Source organism: Typopeltis vanoorti, chromosome 1 (genome assembly GCF_054136105.1).
Source record: "Typopeltis vanoorti isolate ZY-2024b chromosome 1, IOZ_Tvanoo_1.0, whole genome shotgun sequence".
Classification (NCBI taxonomy): domain Eukaryota; kingdom Metazoa; phylum Arthropoda; class Arachnida; order Uropygi; family Thelyphonidae; genus Typopeltis; species Typopeltis vanoorti.
Window position 1 is genome coordinate 128,026,134 of NC_143549.1, and position 24,937 is coordinate 128,051,070.

Below are 24,937 nucleotides of genomic sequence, written 5' to 3' on the forward strand. Positions count from 1 at the left end.
AAGAGCTGTATCTCTGATATTTTACATTAGCATTAAAAGATATGATCATAAATTGTTATTTGGTTTCCAAATGTAAGATTACCTTGATGGACCTGTGTTTCACTCAGGATTTCTCCATGAGTGCAAGTCACAAAGATGCCTCCAACGATCTCGATCCTCTCTCTTTTCCGTGTTATACCCATAGATTTCACTAGTGGATCTTCCCATCTTGTAGGTGGTCTTCCTGCTTTTCTCTTTATTCTTGGTTGCCAGCTGAGTATTCTATATGTCCATCTGTTATGTGACCTGCCTGTCTCATCTTGCTTTCATATACTGCAGTTACCACATCTTTTATGCCTGATCGCTTTCCTAGTTCCGTGTTCCTAACATGTTCTATTTTGCTGATGTTACAAATCCTGCGTTCTATTGCACGCTGAGTTATTCTGAGAGTTTCTTCTTCTTTTCTTGTCATGTTCCATGTTTCTGATCCATATGTGAGTGTTGGAAGCATGTCACTATTAAATAGTTTTGCCTTTGCAGAGATGTCAAGATTTGGATCAGTAAGTGTTCCTTTTAGTCTGTTGAATGATAGCCATGCAGCTTTCTTTCTTTTTGCTAGTTCTTCAGATAAATCATTATTCATTTTTATTGTTTGTCCTAAGTAATTGTAGGAATCAACTTGTTCTATAGGGATGTTATCAATACATAGGTGACTGTCACTTAGATGTTTTTGATTCATTTTGTTTTTTCTAGATTCATTTCTAAGCCTATCTTACTGCTGTTTGTGTATATTTTTTCACCCATTTCTTCTAGGTCTTTTGGGTTGTGGGATATCAGTACCAGATCATCGGCAAACATGAGGATTTGTAGTTTTTCACCATCTATGCTTATTCCTCCGTTTAGGTATATTTTTTTTCAGAATATATTCTAAAGTGCTGGTAAATAGATTTGGGGAGATCACATCGCCTTGACGGACCCTTCTCTTTATATCTATATTTATAGGTTGATCAAATAGTGTTATTTGTGTGGTCTGATTTTTGTTAATTTCTTTTATCATGTGGAAGTAGGATCCACATTTATTTCCAGTAAGGCACTGATGACTGCATTGTGTTCTATGGTATCAAATTCTTTTTTTTTAAAATCAATAAAATCAATAAAGAGGAAACACAGTGATATTCGGTATTCTCTGCATTTTTCTGTTAGTTGTGAAATGACCTGGATATGATCTATTGTGGAGAAGCCTCTTCTGAATCCTGCCTGCTCTCTACTGGAGTTGTCTTCAAAAGTGTTTTGGATTCTGTTCAGTATTACTCTGTTCATGATTTTATATATGTGAGAGAGTAGACAGATTGGACAATAGTTTTTTTGTCTTCCTTGTTCCCTTTTTTGAGGTCTTCCATTCCTCTGGAATCTTTCTTTCTTTGAAGTACCATGTGAATCTGGCAGCCAACACTTTGAAAATAATTGGTCCACCTTGTTGGATTTCTTCAGTCTTAACAATTTCTTTACTCATTTTATTAAGGGCATGTTCTATTTCTTCTGGAAGTATATCTGGTATATTACTTGGTTTTGGAATAATAGGTTCTGAAACTTGGCACTTAGTTGCATAGAGATCATTATAAAAATTCTTCACAATTTCTTCTATCCGTTTTCTATTAGTATGTTTTTCTCCATTTTGATCCTGTAAAGCAGATGGAATTGACTTTAAAATTTAAGTCTTTCTCTATTTTTTTCAGGCTGGTTTTTGCCTGCATTGCTTCTCTTAATTTTTGTATCCTGAAAGCTTTTAGTCTTCTGGAATTCTTTTCCTTAGTAACTTACAGATAATTTTGTATTCTAGAAAATTTTCTTCAGATTTCTTCAGTTCTTTTCTCTTTTTCAGTAGTTCTATAGTTTGAGATGAGTCATTCGCTTTTCTTTTGTTTCACAGGAATTTCTGATTTTTCTTGCACTCGTTGAATTTATTAATAAAGTCAATATAGTCATCATTTATCTAACAGTTCTTAATAGTACATTCAGTCTCTTCTATATACTTCCTTAACTTGTGGTAGTCTATTTGTTTGATGCGTTGTCTTTTGTTGTTCTTTGTTGATATGTTGTTCTTTTTTGTGGTCTATTCTTATAATGATTCTGAGGAGTCTGTGGTCAGAATCTATGTTGAAATATGTTTCGCCTATTGTACCAACATTTTGTGCCAGCCTTTTACAGTCTGTTAAAATGTAGTCAATTTCATTTTTTGTGTCTCCATTCGGTGATTACCAAGTCCATCTTCTTCCTGGGCGTTTGTTGAAAAAAGTGTTCATGATAAAGAGTTGTTCAGCTGCAGTAAATTCAGCTAATCTCTCTCCTCTTCTAATTCTTTCTCCCAGGCCATGTGGTCCTATAAACTTTTCATTTTCTTTTCCATATCCTATTTTGGCATTAAAGTCACCACCAATGAATGTGTATGTTGACTTGTAATTTAATGCCTGTTCTTTCATCTTTCATGTAAAAATTTCCTATTTCTTGATTATCAGCTACAGATGTTGGAGCATAGCAGGATATTAATTTTATTGTTATATTGTTCTCTATTCCAAATGTAAAAAACAAATAAAATTACAAAAAAAATGTAAAATTAATAAAAAATAACAATAAGAAAGAAAATGTTGAAAGTTTATTTTTCACTTAACCAAGTGAAAAATAAACTTTCAACATCTTTCTCTAAATACAGAGTAATTTAATAAAAAGATGGCACACCTTTTGGCAACTCCTATAGGTAAAAATGACCTTGCCATTGCTTCTGTCTGGTATCTCCACTTCTAGGCCTGGCTCCCACTGAAGAAACCTCAATAAAAGTCAAAACTAGTCTAGGTATTGGCCCTTCCCTTAATGCATAATATTATACATATCTGCAAGGAGATGTGTTATGCATTATGGGAGATACTGAGATAGGAGTGATGTTAGCTTGGTCCACCTTTGCTACAAGTTTCCTGGTGTTGTACTACCTTACCCCAGTCCTGAAGATATTTTCAGGTGCAAACTTTGTTTGCTCACACTTGGATAAAGGATTAAACTAAATTTATTAAAGAAAGAAAATGACCTGGTTGGCCAAGTGGCTAGCATAAGAAAGAAAGAAAATTACCTGGATGGCCAAGTGGTTAGCATATCCACTCTCCAACCAACAGGCTTCAGGTTCAAATTCTGCTGAGGGCAGGGAAGTTTCTGATTTTCTTTAGGTGGAAGATGAATTTCGGTGTCCAGTGTGGAACTAGTGCCCTAGTTATTGGAAGCCTGAAGTGGCTTAAAAAAGTTTCCATGTTTGGTCTCTAGAACTTAGGTGAAAAAATGAAGAAAATATTACAAAAAAGTACTTAAAATAGCAAAAAAAAAAAAATCCTTAGCCTATCATCTACATTCACAGTACTAATCTTTGTAGGTGGAAGTTTTACATTGAAAAAAATGAAATTATTATCGTGCAAATTATGAATGGAAGCATTCGTATTTCATGTATATGCTTTCTTCAGAGGATAGCAAATAATGGGAAAGGGGAACAGGTTCTTGATGCTATAAATGTTTCCTAAGGACTATGAGCTCCAACTGTTCAAGAAATACATCAGCAAATACCCTCTTTCTATTTTACATCTAGCAAAGGTATTCTTGCATAATCCGTTTTTTTTAACTACCTACTATCCACATAACAGAAAAACTTCCTAAAATTCCTTTGCAGATGCTTTGTTAATCTCTTCTCGATATCCTAATTTCTTTTCTCTTGTCTTATTAGATCTATCACTTTCCCCTTATCTTGCACTTTATATTTTTCATGCACCTTCTCACTTTCTTCCCTTCCCTTTCTATTGCACTTCTTTTTTCTATGGTTACAAATAATTTCTGTATTCCATCCTATTTCTCCTCCTACATCAAGAAATACAAACCATCACTGCCCTCTCTTTAATCTTGCTTAACTAACTCCCAAATACTGCTGATCTCTTTAAGTACCTCTTTCCAAGGTATATACATATACTCCTCCTTGCTTAAAACAACCCCATGAATAATCATCTGCATGTGAGGGACATGTGATAATTCTCTCCAACCAGAAAACATTTCAGGAGACAACTCATTCATAATTTTCAATGCTCTTTTCAAATCTAGAACTCTCAATCTCCATGTCCCCTCTATTATATGTACACCTAAAAAAGTTATCCTTAGAAATTCAGGAAATTCACTCTCACTATTTTGGCTGGTTGATTCTTCCTTTCAGTCTATACTGCCATAATTGAAATCCCACCAAATGATCATCCTCTATGTGCAAACTAAACTAATTCCATTCCAAGTTTCCTGGTAAATGTAAAATATATTATTATTATTATTCCATACCAATTCTTCAATTCATACACCAGTCATGCTCTCACCACCTTATCAGGCGATGCATCCCACACGCCAACCACACAACATGCAAAAAAGCCACTCCCCATCCCCTTGTTCACCACATTATTTAACAAAGTTCAAATGTTTCAATCCATCACTTCTCCATCTTCTACAACCCAAATCTCTTGGCCTTCTGGCCAGCTTATTCTCCTCCTAAAGAACCAGAACATCAATACTATCACTAATAACTCTTCATAGCTTGAAGTTTGGGATAAATCGATACAGAGTCTTATACAATGGAACAATAACTCTTTTATCTCTGCAGGTCAGTATCCTTCTCAGTATTGCAGCAATCTTTATTATTATTATTATTACCCAAAGACCTCAGGGAGTCAAAGACTCTAGGTTACCTTCACCACCTTTGCAATATGTTCCCTGAATTTCAGGTTTCTATCAATCATCACCCGAAGATCTCTTGTCTCCCCTACTTCCTCCAGTACAGCTCCTCCAATTGAGTATGCAGCCTCACATTGATGTATCCCAAACTTAGACTTTACATTTTGCTGCATTAAACTGACAGCCCCATTCATTTGCCCATCTGTCTAATTTATTCAAATCCTCTTGCAGGGCTGTCAAATCTGCACTATTACTAATAACATTTCTCAGCTTCACATCATCTGAAAACAACTGAATATCCCCCTGCAATCCACTGACAATGTGACTGATACAAAGGTTAAACAATACAGATCGCAGTACTGAGCCATGTGGGACCCCACTTGTAACCTTCTGCTTCCTTGATATTGTCTCCATCATACACAACTCTCTGATACCTATCAGACAGCCAATCCTGAATCCAGTTGACTAACTCGACATCTAAACCCATGTGCTGCAACTTAAATATCAACTTATCATGTGACACCCTGTCAAATGCCTTTGCAAAATCCAAAAAAAAAAAAAATGGCAGTATACACCTTTCTCTCCTCAACTGCTCTTGTCACTTTATTATAAAAAGCAATCATATTACTAAAGCAAGAGCACCCCCTTAATAAATCCATGTTGACGCTCACATATAACATTACCCTCATCTGCCCAACACTGCATATGGTTCCTCACTAATTTCTTCAAGATCTTAACAAATACTGATGAAACACACACTTGCCTATAATTAGACACATCCAGTCTGCTACCACCCTTATGTCCTTGGGTACCTTTCCTGTGGCCAGACTTTCATTGAAAAGCCCAATAAACCAATGAAAGATTTATTTGTTAACGTATAATACATTCATACCATGGGCAGGCTAAGTAAGGATTTTTTTTTGTTATAATAAGGATTTATTTATTTTATACTTTTTTTTTTGTTCTTTTATATTCATTTTTTACTTAATCTGGAAAATCTGCTCTAGACACCAAACATGGAACTTTTTCAAGCCATGATGATATTCTTTATTATTATTATTGTTATGTGGCACCTCCAAGAAGTCCAAAGACTCGTCAAGGGAGAGCAATAACCTCTACAACTCTCTGTCTCCACCATTTAATCCACCAATTACACAGAACTGCTAATACTATGATCATCATCATCCACAGCAATGCCATCTACTGCCCACCAAAACTACCACTTGTATTTTTTGTCTGTAAATTGCATGTGTACTCATTGCTGATTTGTCTGTAATGCAGGATGAAAAACTTGAATTTCTAGGAGTAAAACTCTGTTAGTTCTGTGACATTAACAAACTCACCTTCATCAATTGAAAAAATCCATACAAAGATTCCTCTCATCATGATGAGAATCGAACAACTTAAGCATTTTTCAATAGAAGGATACAAAGTATCATCATTCTTCACTGAACTAAGTCCAGAGAAGATTAATTAATTTAGTGTTGAGTCTCTGGAATGTGGGATATGAAAACAGACTCACAAAATGCAATTTGTAGAGCATGTAAATAGAAAAAAAGTGAGAGGATATGATTAGGATGTATAAGTTGGTGAGGGATTATTACCAGATTAACACGGAGGAGAATTTTCATCAAACAAAGGGAGATAAAGACAGAACAAGTTGCCATCACTGGATGCTGTTTAGGGAGGGTGCAATCAAGAATTGAGGAATAGGCTTTTTGCATGGAGAGTGGTTGATGAGTGAAACGTGCTGTCTGAGAGTGTGATTAAGTGCAGGAACTGTGAATGGGTTTAAGACACTGTTTCATGATCTTTTTGTGTGAGAGGATGTTAATAATAATAAGAAGAAGAATGTGAAATTATGTTATTAAATTGTTAAACACTTGGTGAATGTTTTATCAACAATCAGGAGAAGACAAAATACGAATTTTGGAAGAAATTTTTCCACCAAACACTGTCAAACTTCAAACATTGCCTGGGAAACACTTTCTTTAGGTTTCAAAGCATCTATTGTAAACAGACAGAAGGCCTATCTATGGGTGTGGCAGTTTTACCACACGGATAAATATGAACATAGAGTAGTCATTAGAACAAACAGTTCTAATATGCACCATACTAAACTCAGACTATGGCTCAGGTCTGTGAATGACATTTTCATCATTTGGTTAAGCTCTCAAAAAACCTTCAAGAATTCCTCAAAAGATTAAACCACAAAATCCAATTCAAATTAGAAGTTGAAAAAGACAGATCACTTCCTTTCATAGTAGAAAATCATGGCAATGACTTTCTAATAGGAAATATATACTAGGATGTATATATATATTTCGCTAGAATGTATATTTTTCATATTGCCATGATTTTCTTCAGTAAAAAATCATGGCAATATGACTAAAAAAATGCCATTTTTTTATCCTAAACAAAAACTGTTATAGCTGTTACATATAAAATAGCAAAACTTCTCAAACAATGTAACTTAAAAGTTGCCTTCATCACTACAAAAATGCCGATAATGCTATGATCACCAAAACTACCTCATCCTCCCCTCTTAAATGATTGGGGGGGGATTGATCTGAAGAAATCTATTTCAAAGAATATCAAAGATGTGGAGAAGAAATGAGCACTTAAGTCAGGATTAGCACTTCGTACCACCAACAGAAACATCGAGTACTTTGGCAACTTGCAAACATACGATACACTGAATTCAACAACTATGTTTGTGGATGTAAGAAGTTAGCAAAATGATACGATGTCAAACCCAATGCAAAAAAAAAAAAGTCTTATCTTAAGCCATCTTTGGTCAGCATATATCAAAGATCTACATCAATGAATCAGGCTATGAGAGACGTTACCATGAGCCACAGGTCTCTGACTTCCTGATATTATAATCAACATTGGGTTTATACATTAAATCACTTGGACAGTGATTTAATGTATAACCATTATTTTCTTTTAAGCTTACACGGTGATCCGAATGCATTTTTGAAAATTATGGAGACAACTACCGTGTTTGATTAAAAACTAAAGTTTTTAATCAAATATGGTAGTTGTCTCCATAATTTTCAAAAATGTACAACCATTATTAGTTTAGAAATCTCTGTTATTTGATCTGAAGATGTAATGACAAGTTTTACAAAACTACTAATTACATAAACAGTTTCTTGTCTTGTATGTGATGCTTGCCAGACAAATAAGTATGGACAATTCAAGTAATTTAAACTTCAGCTAAACAATAATTGTTAGTAAGACTACTTTACACTATAACTAACTGCCGCAGTTGCAAATATGAAGGTGTTTCAAAAAATAAGGTAACAAGCACTCTTATATGAAGAATTTTATTCTGTTATGAATGTATATCTGACTTATAAATCAACAAAGTTGATAAAGATGTTTATGCCTGTTCAACCATGCTACTGAGGTATCTATCCCAGTGCAGAAGAAATCAATATTAAGTCTGTTTAAACAGGAAATGAACAGTTTCCTATGTATTAAGACTGGTTACAAATTCTTTTCCACACAGGTATTCAATGGTGAGGTGTTTAGTGGTCCAACGAGATTTTTGAATATCTGCGAGTTGTTTTGGTATTTAGTGCATACACAATTTTTTCTGTAGTGATGATTAACTGTGACTGATGCTGAACACCCCTACTCAGCATGGCAGATGCACCTCCTTTAGTGCATCTCAAAATAAAATAGATATGGTTTAATGCATCTTTCTTATCTGATTAAGGCATTTACATGACAAATATTTCAACCACAGTAGCTGTGCTTGGGCACCTAGGCTGCAGCTACTATTCATCTTCAGCATCTGTTCTACCATTGACAGAAGCATTACCAAACCCAAAAACCACTTCAGTGACAAGACATTTCCTTCATATGCTTCTAGCAACTGTGCAGAATTTCTGCTAGTGCAATTCCCATGCATTTCACTGAGTGTAAAAATCGACCTAAAATTTATAGACCGCGGGTTAACTTTTAGCCAACTGTACAAATACTTGGACATGCATTGATTTTCGTTTCTAAAAATTCTGTTCTAAAATCTTAAAAGTATCTTGCACAAGGGAAATATTATTATTATTATTATCTTAGACCACCAGGAACTCAAGGACTAATTGAGGGAGGCTGTAAATTACCCAACCCACTATCATACCTTCCCTTGAATTCATTTACACTAGATGCACTCACTACCCATAAGGGCAAATTATTCCACTCACTCACTGCTCTCTGGGAGAAAAAACTAGCTCTTAACTCTTTCTTATGGATACCCTCGTATTCTCTCCTCGTCTTCCATATAACGAAAAATTTCATCATTTGAAATGCTATGACATCCATTCAAAAGTTTATAGACCTCTATCATATCACCCCTCTTTCTCCTGTTAACCAGAGTCTGTAATCCACATACTCACAATCTGTCCTCATAATCTAAATATCATAATTTGGATATCATCTTTGTAACTCTTCTTTGCACCCTTTCCACAGCTTCTTTATCCCCTTGGAACCAAATCTGCACACAGTAATCCAATTGTGGTCTTATCAGAGCCTTATAAAGAGGCAAAATTACTTCCTTATCCTTACATGTCAAGGTTCGCTTCAATATAGCAATTATCCTCTGAGTTGTATTTGCAACTTTTGCTATGTGACCTTTGAATTTTAAATTCTTATCCACCAATACACCAAGATCACTTGCCTCTTCAGTTTCTTGTAGCAGAACCCCGCTAATATAATATGTCGCTGGAACTCTAATCACACCAAAGTGCATAACTTTACACTTACTAACATTAAACTGAGAGCCATTTTTGTTTGCCCAGATTTCCAGTCTATTCAAATTATTTTATAATTGCTGAATATCAGTAGCATCCCTGATTGCCCTGTTAATCTTCACATCATCATCAGCAAACAATTGCAAATCTGATAGACCCTGATTGATGTCATTAATGTATAGATTGAACAATAATGGCCCAAGGACTGAACCCGGAGGTACACTACTGGTTACCTTAAATCTAGCAGATTCAACACCCACTGTATCCCACTTTTTGATATCTGTCTATCAACCATTCCCAGATCCAAGTCAATAGATTATGTTCCAATCCCATATTCTCCAGTTTACACAACAGCCTATCGTGTGGTATCCTATCAAATGCCTTAAAAAAATCCAATATTATCATAGTGCATCCATTCCCTTTATCCAACTCGGCCGTAACATTGTTATAAAATATGAGCAAATTGCTAAAACATGACCTTCCTTTAGTAAACCCATGCTGTTCTCTGCAGAGTATAGAATGCTTATCTGCCCATTTCTGTATGCAAGTTCTTACCAACTTCTGTAAAATCTTCACTACCACACCAGAGATACTAATAGGTCGGTAGTTGGACACATCAGTTTTTGCACCACCCCTGTGCAATGGAATTATCATACGTTCCGTCCATTCCTGTGGTATCGTTCCTGAGCTGAGACTCAAGTTACACAAATGTGTGAAAATCCTAGCCAATTCAGATGAACATTCCTTTAAGAAATGGGCAGATATTCCATCTGTCCCTATTGACAAATTCTTATCCAGGTTATGCAAGAGCTCTTCAACCTCATTTTCATGAACCTCTAGCTCTTCATCCGACATAGCAGTAGCACCATGCTACATACACCTGGTTGATATATCTTAGCAAAGTGAGCACTCATTAACTGAACAATCTCCTTAGCTTCTGACACTCATGTACCATCTGCATTCAATAAAGTTATTCTTCCACATTCATTCTTTCTTTTGCTTGTGGCATAATGATAAAATTCTTTTGGATTGCCTTTAGCTTGCATGGAATTTCTTTTCATACTCTGTTTTAGCTTTTCTCACAATACTTATTACTTTTCTGTCCTGAGCTTTATATATTTCATAACTCCTCTCACTCTTATTCTCACGATATTTTTTCCACATCATCTTCTTCTTGTGGATCTCTAGCTTTGACCTTCAGTTCCTTCTTTCACATGCTGCTTGAGAAAGTTATCTTGCAACAATTCAATAAATTCCTGTTCTTTCTGATCATGAGATTTCTCTACTACCCAGTCAATGTTTGGAAAATTAAAGTCACCCATTATGATCATTCGCTTGGTACCCATATGGCTAAATTGGCAATGCATTCCTTCGTCCCCTATAATTGAGCTGACAGGTCTGTAGCAACACCCCACCATATATTTCATTCTGTTAACTTCCACTTCACACCAAATAGACTCAAACTCATCGCTACATGGGACATTGTTACCATCATTGTTTTCTTGTATTTCTACCCTAACTGGACTTAAGTCATCTGATATCATTAGTAGCACCCCTCCTCTCCTATCTCTTCTGTCATTCCTAAAAATAGTATATCCGTTACACTCGATCCCACTTACCAAGTCTGATTCTGATAGCCAGGTTTCACTAATGCTAACAATCTTAGGCCACATCGTAAATTTAATCATTTTAATCATTTTAATCAAACAGAATAATTTCAATTAAAATGATATTACAAGAATTATATATGTGAAATGGTCATGCCATAATATGTAAATGATAATTTTTCAGTCATCCTATCATCTAACAACAACAGACAGTGGAGCAACATGATACCAATATGGTGCCATTTTGTAATTATATGAGGAAAGAGGATTCAAATATGATTCAGACTCCCAAGCAATGAATCACTGGTTTACATTGTGAGGTACCATTTCCTAAAATTAGAAACATCTCTCGTATTTATGTATAAATATGTTAATTGATTTCTATCCTTTATCGTTTGAACCTTCCTCCACAATTAATTTACCTTTAGGAACATTATGCATGTAACTTTCATTGACGACATCAAGGAAGTAGGGCTGAAATGAAAAATATATAATAAATATATAAACAGACATTTCATTCAGTTTATCTATTTTTATATCTGTATAAAAATCCATGTTTCTATGCAGATAATATGTACTTAAAACATATAATATCTAAACGAGTGCTTGGCTTCCAATAATAGTGGAATTTTTGATGGAAAGAAAAATGTGAAAAATCTATTGAAAATATAATGAAAACAAGTATCCACTGTAAAAACATTTAATTAACAACTTATAACATTTATATAATTATTGTGGATGTCTCATAAACCATATCAATGTAAGAGAATAAATAAGAGCAATTTTTAAATATAACATATTATTTGTTAAGAACAATGGTTATCTTTTTATGGGAAGGCAGAAGAATACTATGTTATAAACTATTATGCTACTAGGATCCCATATATATATATATATATATATATATATATATATATATATATATATATATATATATATATATATATATATATATATATATATATATATATATATATATATATATATATATATATATAATAAAACAAAAAAATCCAGTTTATAAAATTTTTGCTAATTTTTTGAAGATGGGATTTTGAAGATTTCCTGAATGAAAAAAAACCTGGGTTTTCTTTAAAAAAAAAAATTAAATTAAATTGGTAGGTGCTTCTATGTAGTAACTTAGCATCATTCCAAAGGATGCTGGTAGTTAGTGTTATTAATATGATGTTTTGCAAAAAAGACTTGACTTATGACTTTTATTTGGTTCAACGTAAGACTAACATTCAGAAATAGATTTTGCAATGAAATGGCCAGAAGGTAAAAGTAGACTGAATTGGTTGATAGGTTTGTATGCAACTGACAGTTGCATGCAAACCTATTAACCAAATCAATCTACTTTTACCTTCTAAAGAAAAAGTGCATCCCCTATTGCTACATGGATACTTTCAAATTAAGAGCTCCAGAAACATATTCAAAGGTGCCTTTAACATGTAGAATGGAAATCATGTAGGAAAATCATGACATATGGGAGTCACTCCTAATATTATAATAATTTAATAATTGTTGATGGTAAGTATTTGGCGTGAAAGTAAATCTAACTTAAATGATGGGTTGTTGATTAAGTTCTATGTTTACAGAAATGAGTGATATAAAAGAGCAAAGAATTAGCATCAAATTTTCTTTAAGCTCAGTGAAACTACTTTGGAAACCTCTCAAATGTTGCAAGCAGTCATAGTTAGGAAACATCCATCATTAAGTAAAGAAAAGTCAGGTGAATCTGGTCAAATATCAAATGTGTGTTATGGGCTGTTTTCTTTAAATGTGATACTGTGCATAAATATCTCTTTCCAGCAAGTCAAAGTGTTAATCAAAAGTATTAATTGAGTGTCATGAGTACATGTTGAAGGAAAGATTCACCAAAATACAGCTGAATAAGTGACATACACAGAAGTGGTTACTTTGCACAATGATGAACTGGTGCACACTGTTTGTGGCCAACCAAGAAAACAGCATGACTTTGATTCTTCATGCTCCATCCTCTCCTCAAATTTCTTCTCATGACTTATTTTGATTTCCAGGCCATATCTCAATTAAAGGATGAAGATTTAAGGACAATGAAGAGATTCATATTGAAAATTAGGATGGTGCTGAATATGACTACAAAATAAGATTACCAGTAGTATTCAGTAGTGGCAAAAACAATGAACCATGTGTGTGTGTGTGTATAAATTTGCAAGGAGGAAAACCAGTTTGAAGGGAACAACAATCATTTGTTAATTAAATAATATGTTAGTTAAAGTTCTGTAACACAAAAAGGTGTTACAGAAGCTAGTGAGGAGACCAGGATTCAGATCTGGGTTGATGACAACATTCTCTTTGATGGGCATGATTTTCCTCTGTAGAAAATCATGGCAATACAAAGGTGCCATTTTTTTATCCTAAACAAAAATTGTTACAGATAAAATAGCAAAACTTCTCAAACAATATAACTTAAAAGTTGCCTTCATACCATTGCAAAAATGTCCATGATGCTATGATTACCAAAACTTCCTCATCCTCCCTTCTTAAATGGTTTTGCTAAAGGAAGATCTGTTTTAACAGTCACTTACTATAATAAGTGACAGGAGCATTTTCATTCATATGCAAAGATTTTCTTTCAAACCATTCAAAATATTAATGTACAGTGTGCTATCCTAAGTTCTCAGATTGGATTATAGATTTTGTTTTGTAGTCAGTTTTGAATCCAAGCACATGCCTCTTATAGTTTTTCAGCAAAAACAAATCAGAAAATTTACATAACTTGGATACTAAAATGTCTTCTGGTCATGATGGCATCTCCCCAGTTGTTCTTAAACATCTCTACAATCTTTCATACTTATCTGGTGCTTATTCCAAGGGACAGAAGCAAGCCAATTTGGTTGGCTGAGTGGATTGTGATCAACAGGTCATGAGTTCAAGTCCCACAGCAAGCAAGGGCATTTGTAAAAGCCTAGTCTGGGTGAGCTTCTTTTTTTTTTTTTTATGTCATTCCCATCTGCAAAAGGTTATTAGCAAACCTACAGTACATATGTATAGTGAGTGGGTCAAGGATTTTTTTTTTTTTTTATCAATTTTATATATATTTTAATACTTTTTATCTATTTTTTAAATAGTCCAGAAACCCTGCTCTAGAGACCAAACATGGAACTTTTTCAAGCCACATCAGACCTCAATAAGTGGGAGGGTAATCTCACACCAGGCAATGATAAGGCTTATCTTTTATTTTTTTAAAAAATGATATATCCAGCCTATTCCAAAAAAAGGGATAGAGAAGTCGACCATCAACTACCAACCAACCATCATCTAAGTCCCTTAAAAATAATGAAAAAAAAGTCATCAATAGCCACCTCCTCCATTACCTGGAAGTTCATCAATTAATCAGCAATCACCCATATGGATTTCATCATTTATGATCCACAGCTGACCTCTTAGCCTACATCACCCACTGCCATGGAAAGGTTTGCAGAAATTTATGCTGTAACTAACTCTTGATGTTTCCAGAGCTTCTGATTGTATCTGGCATCAATGCCTGCTAAAAAAAATTGCCTTCCTTTAGTCTACCTGCCATCCTCTGTAACTGGGTAGTTAGCTTTCTCTCTGGTCATTCACTGCATATCACAGTAGATAGCTCCTCTCTTCAAGCTTCAGCACTAATGCTGGAGTGCCTCAGGGCTCTCTCTCTCTCTCTCTCTTAACACCTACTCTCTTTCTCATGTAGATAAATGAGTTACTTGCAGCTTTGAGGATGATAATACTCTCCATTTGTCCTACTCCTTTGAAAAACCATGCAGCTCAGATATCCCAATCTTCAAGATCATCTATAACAAGTACCTTAAACACTGATCTATAAATCATCCTTCATGGTGTAAGGATAATCACCTTGAATGTCACCAAAACACAGTCTTGGCCTTTTCTCTCGCAAAAGAGATCTCAGTTCACTAACTTTTCCCTCAGTAATACAGATTCACCAAACAGTATTACATATCTGTGCTTGGACTAACGTTTCCTCCAATCTCTCTTGGCACATCACATCAACAAATAGTTTTAATGATGAAGGTATAATAAACATATTTATAAAAAGTTTCGTGGCTTACACATGTAAAAAAAATTCCGATATTTCATTCAATGTTACATGGACATCTACATTAGTATGTCTCTTTCTGATGATGACCACATAACATAGGATGAAACATAATGGAGTTTTTAAATAAAATTTCATGTTTTTTTTGACATGTGTAAGTTATAAAAGTTTTCATAAATATATACATCACACTAACAACTTCCTCAGCATCTGTTAGATGGGAGATGAATTTTATCACCCAGAGGCCACTCTGCTTATTGGAGGCCTGAAGTGAAAATGTTCCACGTTTGGTTAATAGAGCAGGTTTCCAGACAATGCAAAAAATAAATAAAATTACAAAAATTAATAAGAACAGAGGAAAATCCTTAGCCTACTCACAGTACTAATATGCTATATGCTTACAACCTATCATAATTGGGAATGATATAAAAATAAATCCAAAAAATTAGGCACTCTCTTTCATTCAAGATACTATTTTACACACATCCAACTCCTAATTCTATCCAAATCCCAAATTTGCCCATCCTTAGAATGCTGCTTACATGTTTGGGAGTAATGGTCTTGACACTGTTCAGAGGAGAGCAATATAGCTCATTGATGATCCTTCTGTTAGAGATGCATTTCAACTTCTTTCTCTCAGCCACAAGGTTTGTCAATGGTCTTGCTTCATTGAATTGGCAACCATTATTCTTCCACTTTCTGTTTGGCCCGTTAAAACAAGAGTAGCAGCTGCACAGCATTCCTTTTCAGAGTGACTGCAAGCACAATGAGTTGCTTCTACTGTTCCTCTTTTATTCCATCTACTTCTGTCCTCTAGAACAGCTTTCTTCATGAATTATTCCCAAACAATACAACCTGTAATTCTTCAAAAAAACATTAAATTGCTAAACAATCCTCACATGCACCCTCAACATGGTGCTGAGGTATTTATGCATCCTTCAACCTTTTGTTTATGTGATAACTATAAAAATATATGAATATAAAAAATATTTTAAAATATCAATATCTGCCTCTAAGTTTGCCAGTGGATATCAAAAGTTTGATTCTTGTTTTCAAACTGCTTCTTTTTTACTCTAATAATAATAATAACTCAAATGTATAAATAACATGTATTTATACATTTGAGACTGCAATTTGCCTCTGAAAGTTGCTCATGTTCATTTAATATTTCAAATCTTCTATATACTTTTGTATTCTTAATGTGAAAATACTATTAACAATAATACAGTCAACAAGACTTTTCTCCAGCTGAGAAAGTACCATTATTATTAGTCATGCCTTTTTCTCCAAATTTTCCTAAAATATTTTTGTCTGGTATTCATATCTATTTTATTATTTGGATCTCTGAGAAGGATATGAATTCTTCATATGCATATCATTTTTTTCTTTACATCAGCTATCTTTATCCAAAAAAGTTCTTTAATTTCTTCCAAAGTTTTTTTTTTTAATTTATTTATTTATTTTTTTTTATGTGGTTCCTATCCACAAAGGGTTATTAGTAAACCAATGATATATTTGTATACCATGGGTGGGCTAAGGTTTATATATATATATATATATTATTATTATTATTATTATTGTTCCGGGAAACTCCAAGGAGTCGACAGACTCATCGAGGGAGGCCCTAACATCATGTCAAGAACAACTATTCAACATTCACACAGTATCTATCATACCTTGCCTTGAACTCATTCACGGTCGTAGCACCCACAACAGACTCTGGAAGCTTATTCCATTCATTCACCACTCTCTAAGTAAAACACCTAGCTCTAACATCCTTGTCAACCACGCTATTGCCCAGCTTCCATGCATGGCCCCTAGTCCTCCCACCACCAGTCATATTTTCAAAAATATCTTCTGGATCAATCTTATAAAAACCCTTCAGTAATTTGAATGACTCAATCATATCATCCCTCCTTCGCCTATCGTCCAATTTCTGCAACCCACAAATCTTCAACCTATTCTCATAAGGCTCATTCCACAGACCTGCTATCATCTTGGTCACTCGTCTCTGGACCTTCTCCACTTCCTCCCCATCACGAAGAAACCCTGGTGCCCATAACTGGGCACAGAAGTCCAAATGGGGTCTTATCAAGGCTCGATACAGAGGAACAACAACTTGTTTGTCTCTGCATGTTAAAGTATTTTTCAGAAGCCAAGTGATTTGGTGAGCTGTTTTAGTCACTTTTGCAATGTGCCCCCTAAACTTCAACTCCTTATCCACCAACACTCCCAAATCTCTGGCCTCATCAATCTCCTGGAGTACGGTTCCACCAATGCGATATACTGCTGCTATTCTTTTCACCCCAAAGTGCATAACCTTACACTTTGCCACATTAAATTGACATCCATTTTTCCTAGCCCAGTCCTCCAAACTATCGAAATCATCCTGTAAAATTTTGGCATCCTGTGCACTCACAATTGCTCTACCCAACTTTGCATCATCAGCAAACAAGTGAACACTTCCTCTCAAATCCTTTCCAATATCATTGATGAACAAATTGAAAAGCAGTGGTCCAAGAACAGAGCCCTGCGGCACTCCACTAGTCACAGGATGTCTTTTAGACTCCACTCCTGAATAAACTACTCTCTGGTATCTCTCCTTCAACCACCCTCCTATCCATCTAACCAACCCTATATCTATCCCCATCTGCTCCAGTTTACTGATTAGGGTTCCATGTGGTATCCTATCAAAGGCCTTGGCAAGGTCCAGTAGTATCAATGTAAACCCATTACCCCTATCCAGTTCAGCATTACTGTGTTATAAAACGTGAGCAAGTTACTGAGGCATGATCTACCCTTCACAAAACCATGTTGTCCCCCATACAATATCCCATTTTCATCTATCCAATCCTGTATTCTTTTCTTGACTAATTTCTCTAAGACCTTGACAATGATTCCTGATATGCTAATCGGTCGGTAACTTACAACAGCAGTCTTGGAACCACCTTTATGCAGTGGAACTATTTTCCCCTCTTTCCACCCGCTCGGGACTAACCCAGACCTGAGACTCAAATTAAACAAAATGGTCAAGGGTACCGACAATTCTTTAGCTGCTTCTCGTACAACACGAGCTGGTATGCCATCCAATCCCACAGATGTATTGACATTGAGGTTATGCAATAGACTACTCACCTCCACTTCATTCACCACAATTCCAGTATAATCTACTGGTTTATTCGTTTCTGCAATGTCACCACCTGGATGATATATTCTTGCAAAGTGCTCACTCAGTAATTCAACTATCTCAACTGATTCAGTTACCTCCCTACCATCGGCATTCTTTAAAATCATTCTGCCATGTACATTTTTCCTTTTACTTGCTACATATCTAAAAAACTGTTTACGATTCTCTTTAGCCTGCATGGCCAATGTTCTTTCGTAATCCTTTTTTGCTTTTCTTACCACACTCGTCACCCTTCTGGCCTGCGCTTTATACCGTTCATGTGCCTGCCAGTCACCTTTCTCCTTAAATTCCCACCATAGTTGTTTCTTTTTTTGCAGCTCAAGCTTAATGGTGTTATTCATTCATTTAAAACCTACTTGATTTATTATTCGGACTCTAGGTATACAGTCAGCCATTGCTTCTTGCAAACACTTCTTAACAACCTCCCATGCACTATCAACTTCTAGTCCTTGCAGTTGTACATGCCATGGCACTGAACCAATCAAACTCCTAAGCTTGTCATACTTTCCAGCCCGATAATTCCACATGTACCCTGTCTTAATTGAAAATTCTACACCTTTAGCCACCTCCCAAGTCAAGACCCTATGATAACTCTCACCGATTGTGGCAATGTGGTCATATTTGTTACAGCCAAATCCTCAGATGTAATTACTAGGTCAAGCACCCTCTGACCCCTTTATTTTCATTACATGCTGTCGCAGATAGTTATCCCTTAATAACCGCATAAAATCCAATTCCTTCCTCCCATGTGTCCTCTCCTCACTCCAATCAATGCGACCATAGTTGAAATCTCCCAAAATAATCACCCTCCTTCCACTCATTTCTTCTATTTGGTTGTGCATACTGTCACCACCATCTTTTCCATCACCTGGTCTATAGCAGCACCCAATTGTATATTTAGTTCTGCTAGCCACAATCTCACACCAAATGACCTCAAATGTGCTCTTTTCTCTATCCTGCAATTCAACTTCTATTCTCCTTGGCTGGAGCTCATCAGCTATCATCAACAATACTCCTCCCCCCATTTTATTCTCTCTGTCATTCCTGAACACACTATACCCATCACATTCAATCCCACTAGCTATATCATCTACAGTCAGCCATGTTTCACTAATACCAATAATCTGTGGTCTGGAAGCACTGACCATGGCCAAAAACTCTTCCTTCTTGTTCCTAATACTCCTAGTATTAGTGTACATGAATTTAAGACCCCCATTAGCCCCAACCCTACCTTGATGCCTTATATTAACTATCCCACTCTGATTTGTTGTACTTATTTGCTCTGGCATATTATTTTCATTCTTACATTCAACTGCCTCCCTAAGGACTGTATATCTACTCCCCCCCCCCTTAACAAATCTAGTTTCCCTGAATTTGCACATCCACTACATTCAGCAACACTTTCTCAAGTCTTCTTACACCGTAACCATTCAAATGCAAGCCATCCATCTTATATAGATCCTTTCGCCCATCAAACTCACTCCAGACGTCCACAAATTCCACACCACTCGTCATACATAACCCACACATAAAGTCATTCGCAATTATGGCCCTCCTTTTAAACATTTCACTGTCATACCGTGGCAAAAGACTAATCATTCAAACTCTCTCACTCTTTTCTTTTGCTACCTCAAACAATTCATTCAGGTCTTCTATCATTTCCATTTTATCTCTTTTCAAATCATTCGTACCTGCCACAACAATCATTTCTTTTACCCTTTCCTTTTGCTCTCTAATAGACTCAGTTACATCCTTTATGGTCGCCCCAGGTTGGTACAATTTTGTCAAATCCTCTACTAACACACCTCGTACTAACGAGTCTCCATACAGCACTCTATCCTTCATTTTGTTCATGTTCACATTCATACGTCTATTTTTCCTGTCATACCTTTTATTATTGGTTGGTTCATTCATTCGACTTTTGTTCATGCACTCTAGCTGCTGTTTTGCCCTTTCTATCGCACCATTCAACAACTCGATCTCACTCAATGCATCTGTCTCATCTTTTTTATTCTCTGAGAAACCATTAATACTATCATTCACACTCTCACAATTCTCATGTACAACCTTGCCGTTTCTTGTCATATCCCTATTTTCTTCATTCTGAAGTTTGACAAAAATATCACACTCACAATCCGAAATACACTTCAATTCCTCATTCTCTCTACATTTTCTACACACATTCAATCCTTTATTATCATCTATCCACACTCCGACCGCACTCCGCAAATTGATATATATATATATATATATATATACACACGCTAACCACTTGGCCAGCCTGGCTATCCGAGTGGTTAGCACATCTGCTCTTCAGCCACAAGGCTGCAGCTTCAAATCCTGCTGTGGGCATGGATGTTTGTGATTGCCTGTGGAAATACTAGTAGTGGTGGTGGTCAGTAGTAGATGGTGTTGGTGTAGTGCACTCAGTTGGTGGATTGTGTGGTGGAGACGTAGAGTAGGTATCCTCCCTCAATGAGTCTTTGGACTCCCTGGAGGTGTCAAATAATAACAGTCAAATATATATTTTTTGTAATTTATTTTATTTATTTTTACATACTTCAGTAACCCTGCTCTAGAGACCAAACATGGAACTTCTTCAAGCCACTTCAGGCCTCCAACAAGCAGGGCAATGATCTCACACCAGGTGATGAAATTCATCTCCCACCTAAAGACAATTACAAACATCAATGCCCACAGCAAGAGCTGAATTCACAATCTGTCGGTTGGAGCACAAGTATGCTGACCACTCAGCCAACAAGCTGAACTTGGTAAGAACCATAAACACAAATAAGTCACACTGTTCAATTCTCCACTTTGAAATTTATTAAACCGCTCTACTTGAGATTATTTACAATTCAAGAAGTTTACTGTATAGATCTGAATTCTACAGATAATGCTTTTTCCTCATTATTGTTGCTTGCACATAACATCATTACCAAAATCCCACATCTTAGTATTCTTCATCTTGGTAATGGCAATTATATCAACATGTTACTTTTCCAATTATTTTTCCAGTTTCACATCTTTTCTGTTGATACTTCTTATGCTATTAGTATCTCTCTTCAATTCTTGATGATGGTGAGTTTGTGTTTGTAGCAGTTATGCCTTAGGTCCCTGAAAAAGTTTTGGTTAGCACTATACTTCAGCTGGCATGGCATTTCATCATGTTGTAATCATTTTGTGTTTCAGTTTAAACCAATAAGAAATACAATTTGTTCATCTAAGTCCCAAACTGCCAGCTCATCTTCATTAATTTAGTATTCATATGGACAACTACTAATATAAGGTGCACCTTGAGAAGGTGAGAATTGGACATTATGTTGGAGGCCCAGTCAGTTCTGCTCATCCATTAAATGCTAGTGGAGATCATATCCTATCCTATCAGTGGTCCTAAAAGGCACTTAAGTGCCTACGACCTTTCCAAGTATTCTTGGACTTTGCAACCATAACTCAAGGATAAGGTAGTTCGCCCTATGCCTCACGGTGTGTCCTATGTCTGCAGATGCATATCTTCATGGAGCCAGTTTGCCTGTTCTAGGGGAAGAAAAACCCACGTTTTGGGGTGAAAAAAACCCTACCTCCATATGAGACTGGCTAACTCACCTTTTATCAAAACAGCCCAAATAAAGGTTCCTCACGTCACTGACAGGAATCGAACCCAGGTCTTTCCGACCAAAGGGCTTCGTCTATACCAACTGAGATATGGAGGCTGTGTAATTGTCAAAATCATTTATTTTCTAATTGCCACTGGTGTTTCTTATACACAGGAACTTCTCTTCAATTCAGATGATGGTGAGTTTGTTCCAGAAGATAACTTCTCAGTGTCTGCCCTGATTCCCTCATAAAGTACTACCACTGGCAAAATTTCTTTTTAAGGATGACCATGAGGTGATCACCTTGGTGGAGTGGTGGCCACCCACTGTGAGAAAGCTGAACTATAAGGTTAGTGATTATGAAAAGCTCAGGAAGCAGCTTACAGTTACATCATGGAATAAGGAATTGAATAGAAAGAAGTTCAATGCCTCTTGGGTTATTCTTAAGAACTGCCTGGAAGAGACAATGTCTGAATGCATTCCATGTGTCAGGAGTTCAATAAAGTTGCAAAATGGATGAGTGATGAGGTTAGGCATGCAATCTGGAAGAAAAATGCATTATTATTATTATTAATGTTTAATATACCTGTTTAATAATAATAGTAATAATTTATTACTATTATTATTAAACAGGTATCTCCATGGAATAAGAAGACTCATCACGGGAAATCCATTAATCACACAAATACCTACCACGCTTCTCCTTAAACTCGTTTACTGATGAAGCGCCCAAAACCACTTGTGGCAGCCAATTCCGTCCTCCAAGCAAAAAATGTAGACTAACAACACTCTTGCTAACCATACTCTTACACAGTTCCACTGATGACACTGTTCTCTCCCTTCTTGCCCTGTACTGTGTTCAGTGTCAATTCTATAAAATCCCTTTAAAAACTTAAAATGCTTCTATCATGTCTCCTCCTTTTCGATTATCAGTTAATTTTTGAAGCTACAGACTGTCAATCTATTCTCATAGGGAGAATTCGACAGACTTTTCACAATATTTGTCACTCATCTATGGATCCTCTCTATAACTTCATCCCCACCCCCTAGAATCCAGGAGTCCATGTCTGTGCATAAAGCCTTATATAGGGGAACAATAACCTATTAGTTACCTTTGCAATATGCCCTCTAAACTTCAACTCCTTGTCCATAATCACATCCAAGTCCTTGGTCTCATCAGCTTCCTGCAGTTCAGTTCCATCAATATAGTACATGGCAAGATCTCTGCATCACCTTCATTTACCATGCTCTTCCCAGTTTAGCATAGTCAGCAAACAACTGAATATTTCCTGTCAAATCATTTCCCATATCATTGATATACAAATTAAATAATAGTGGATGAAGCACTAAGCCTTGTGGTAGACTACTGGTCACTTGCCTTCTCCTGGACTCAACTCCTTCACATAAACCACTCTTTGATATCTGTCCACAGCCACCTGCTAATTCAAATCATCAGATTTATATCCATCCTCATGTGCTCCAATTTATGCACTAGAGTTCTATGTGGAATCTTGTCAATTGCTTTTGCCAAGTCTAGCAGTATCACTGAGCAGCCATTTCCCTTATTGAATTCCACTGTCACTTGATTCTAAAAAGTAAGCAAATTACTGAGGCAAGACCTACCATTTGCAAACCATGTTGTCCCTTATATTCCTGTCCACCTGGTCCTGAATTCTATCTTTCACCAATTTCTCCAGTACCTTAACTACCACTCCTGAGATGCTGTTAGCCTATAATTTGCTAACTTCTGTTTTAGAGCCTCCTTTATGCAATGGGACTACTCTGCCCTCTTTTCACTCCATTGGCCCCCTTCTCAATACTGAGGCTTAAACTAAACAGCTTGGTCAGAGGAGATGATTATTCCCTTGCACATTCCCACAATATGTGGATCGATATTCATCTAATCTTGTGGCTGTGTTCATATTGAGGTTCTGCAATATTTTAAGCACTTCCATTTCTTCAACCTCTATTCTCCTATCATTCAATGTCACATCTGGCATTGCAATGTCGCCAACACCTAGATGGTTCACCCCTGCAAAATGCTCACTAAGTAATTCAAATGTCTGGTTTGGTTCTGTTCCCTCCCAAGAATTCTTTAGGGTGTTCTTTTGCCTCATCAGCTAGCTTTCTCTCATAATTAGCCTCTCATAATGTGTTCCATGTGTTAGGAGTAGAATAAGGTAGTTGTAAAATGGATAAATGGTGAGGTTAAGCATGTAATCTGGGAGAAGAAGAAGAAAAAGAAGAAGGCATTATGAAAACATAAAAAGATGAGTGGTAATAATAACTTGCAAGAGGAGAACTAAGAACAGCCATGTAAGATGATCATCTTAGTAAGGGGAATAAAAGCATATAACTAATTAAGCCCTCCCTCCCCCAAAAAAAAATCCTAGGAAGTTCTTTCAATATGTGGCCAGCTCCAGTTCAATCTTACAAAGTGTCTTCTTCTTCTTGCTTTAAGTTTCAGCTTACTGTGTCTCCAATACTTTGATGCAAGCAGTCTGTCCATTGATTTCTTGGTCTACCAAGTGGTCTGTTTTGTATTTGGTTTCTAGTCTCTTACTAGTTTCAGTATTCTTTTTGGGTCCATTCTAATCTTCTCTTTTTTATATCCATGTATTTATGAGTTGTACTTGACATTCATCCTAAATCTTTTCAGATTTCTCTCAAATTTTGTTTTGTTAACTACTTTTCTTAATGTTTTCATTTCATATGTATTTACCTGTTGTATTTTTGACGTTTCTATTCTTGTTTCCTGTGTAGACATCAATATTGGTTGAAACTAGTGATTTATATATTCTTATTTGTGTTGCTTTTTGTTAGATCTTTATTTTTTATACAGCTGAATTTAGGCATCCTGATATTTTATTAGCCTCGAGGGATTGTTCTTTTACTTCATCCTGTGTTATATTTTCACTGTTCACGGTTATTCAAATTCATTACTTGTTTCAGTATTTTTCCATTTAGTTCTAGTTTACATCTGATTTGCT

The 24,937-nt window shown here is 35.9% G+C and overlaps 1 protein-coding gene across 1 annotated transcript in view; it reads right to left on the reverse strand.

Annotated features, from left to right (window-relative positions):
* LOC150110414 (uncharacterized) overlaps window positions 1-24,937 on the reverse strand; it is a 163,493-nt gene that overhangs the window by 23,782 nt on the left and 114,774 nt on the right. Inside the window, exon 4 of the mRNA XM_090393596.1 lies at window positions 11,506-11,557. Coding sequence (XP_090249722.1) covers window positions 11,506-11,557 — 52 coding nt within the window. The remainder of the gene's footprint in view (window positions 1-11,505; window positions 11,558-24,937) is intronic.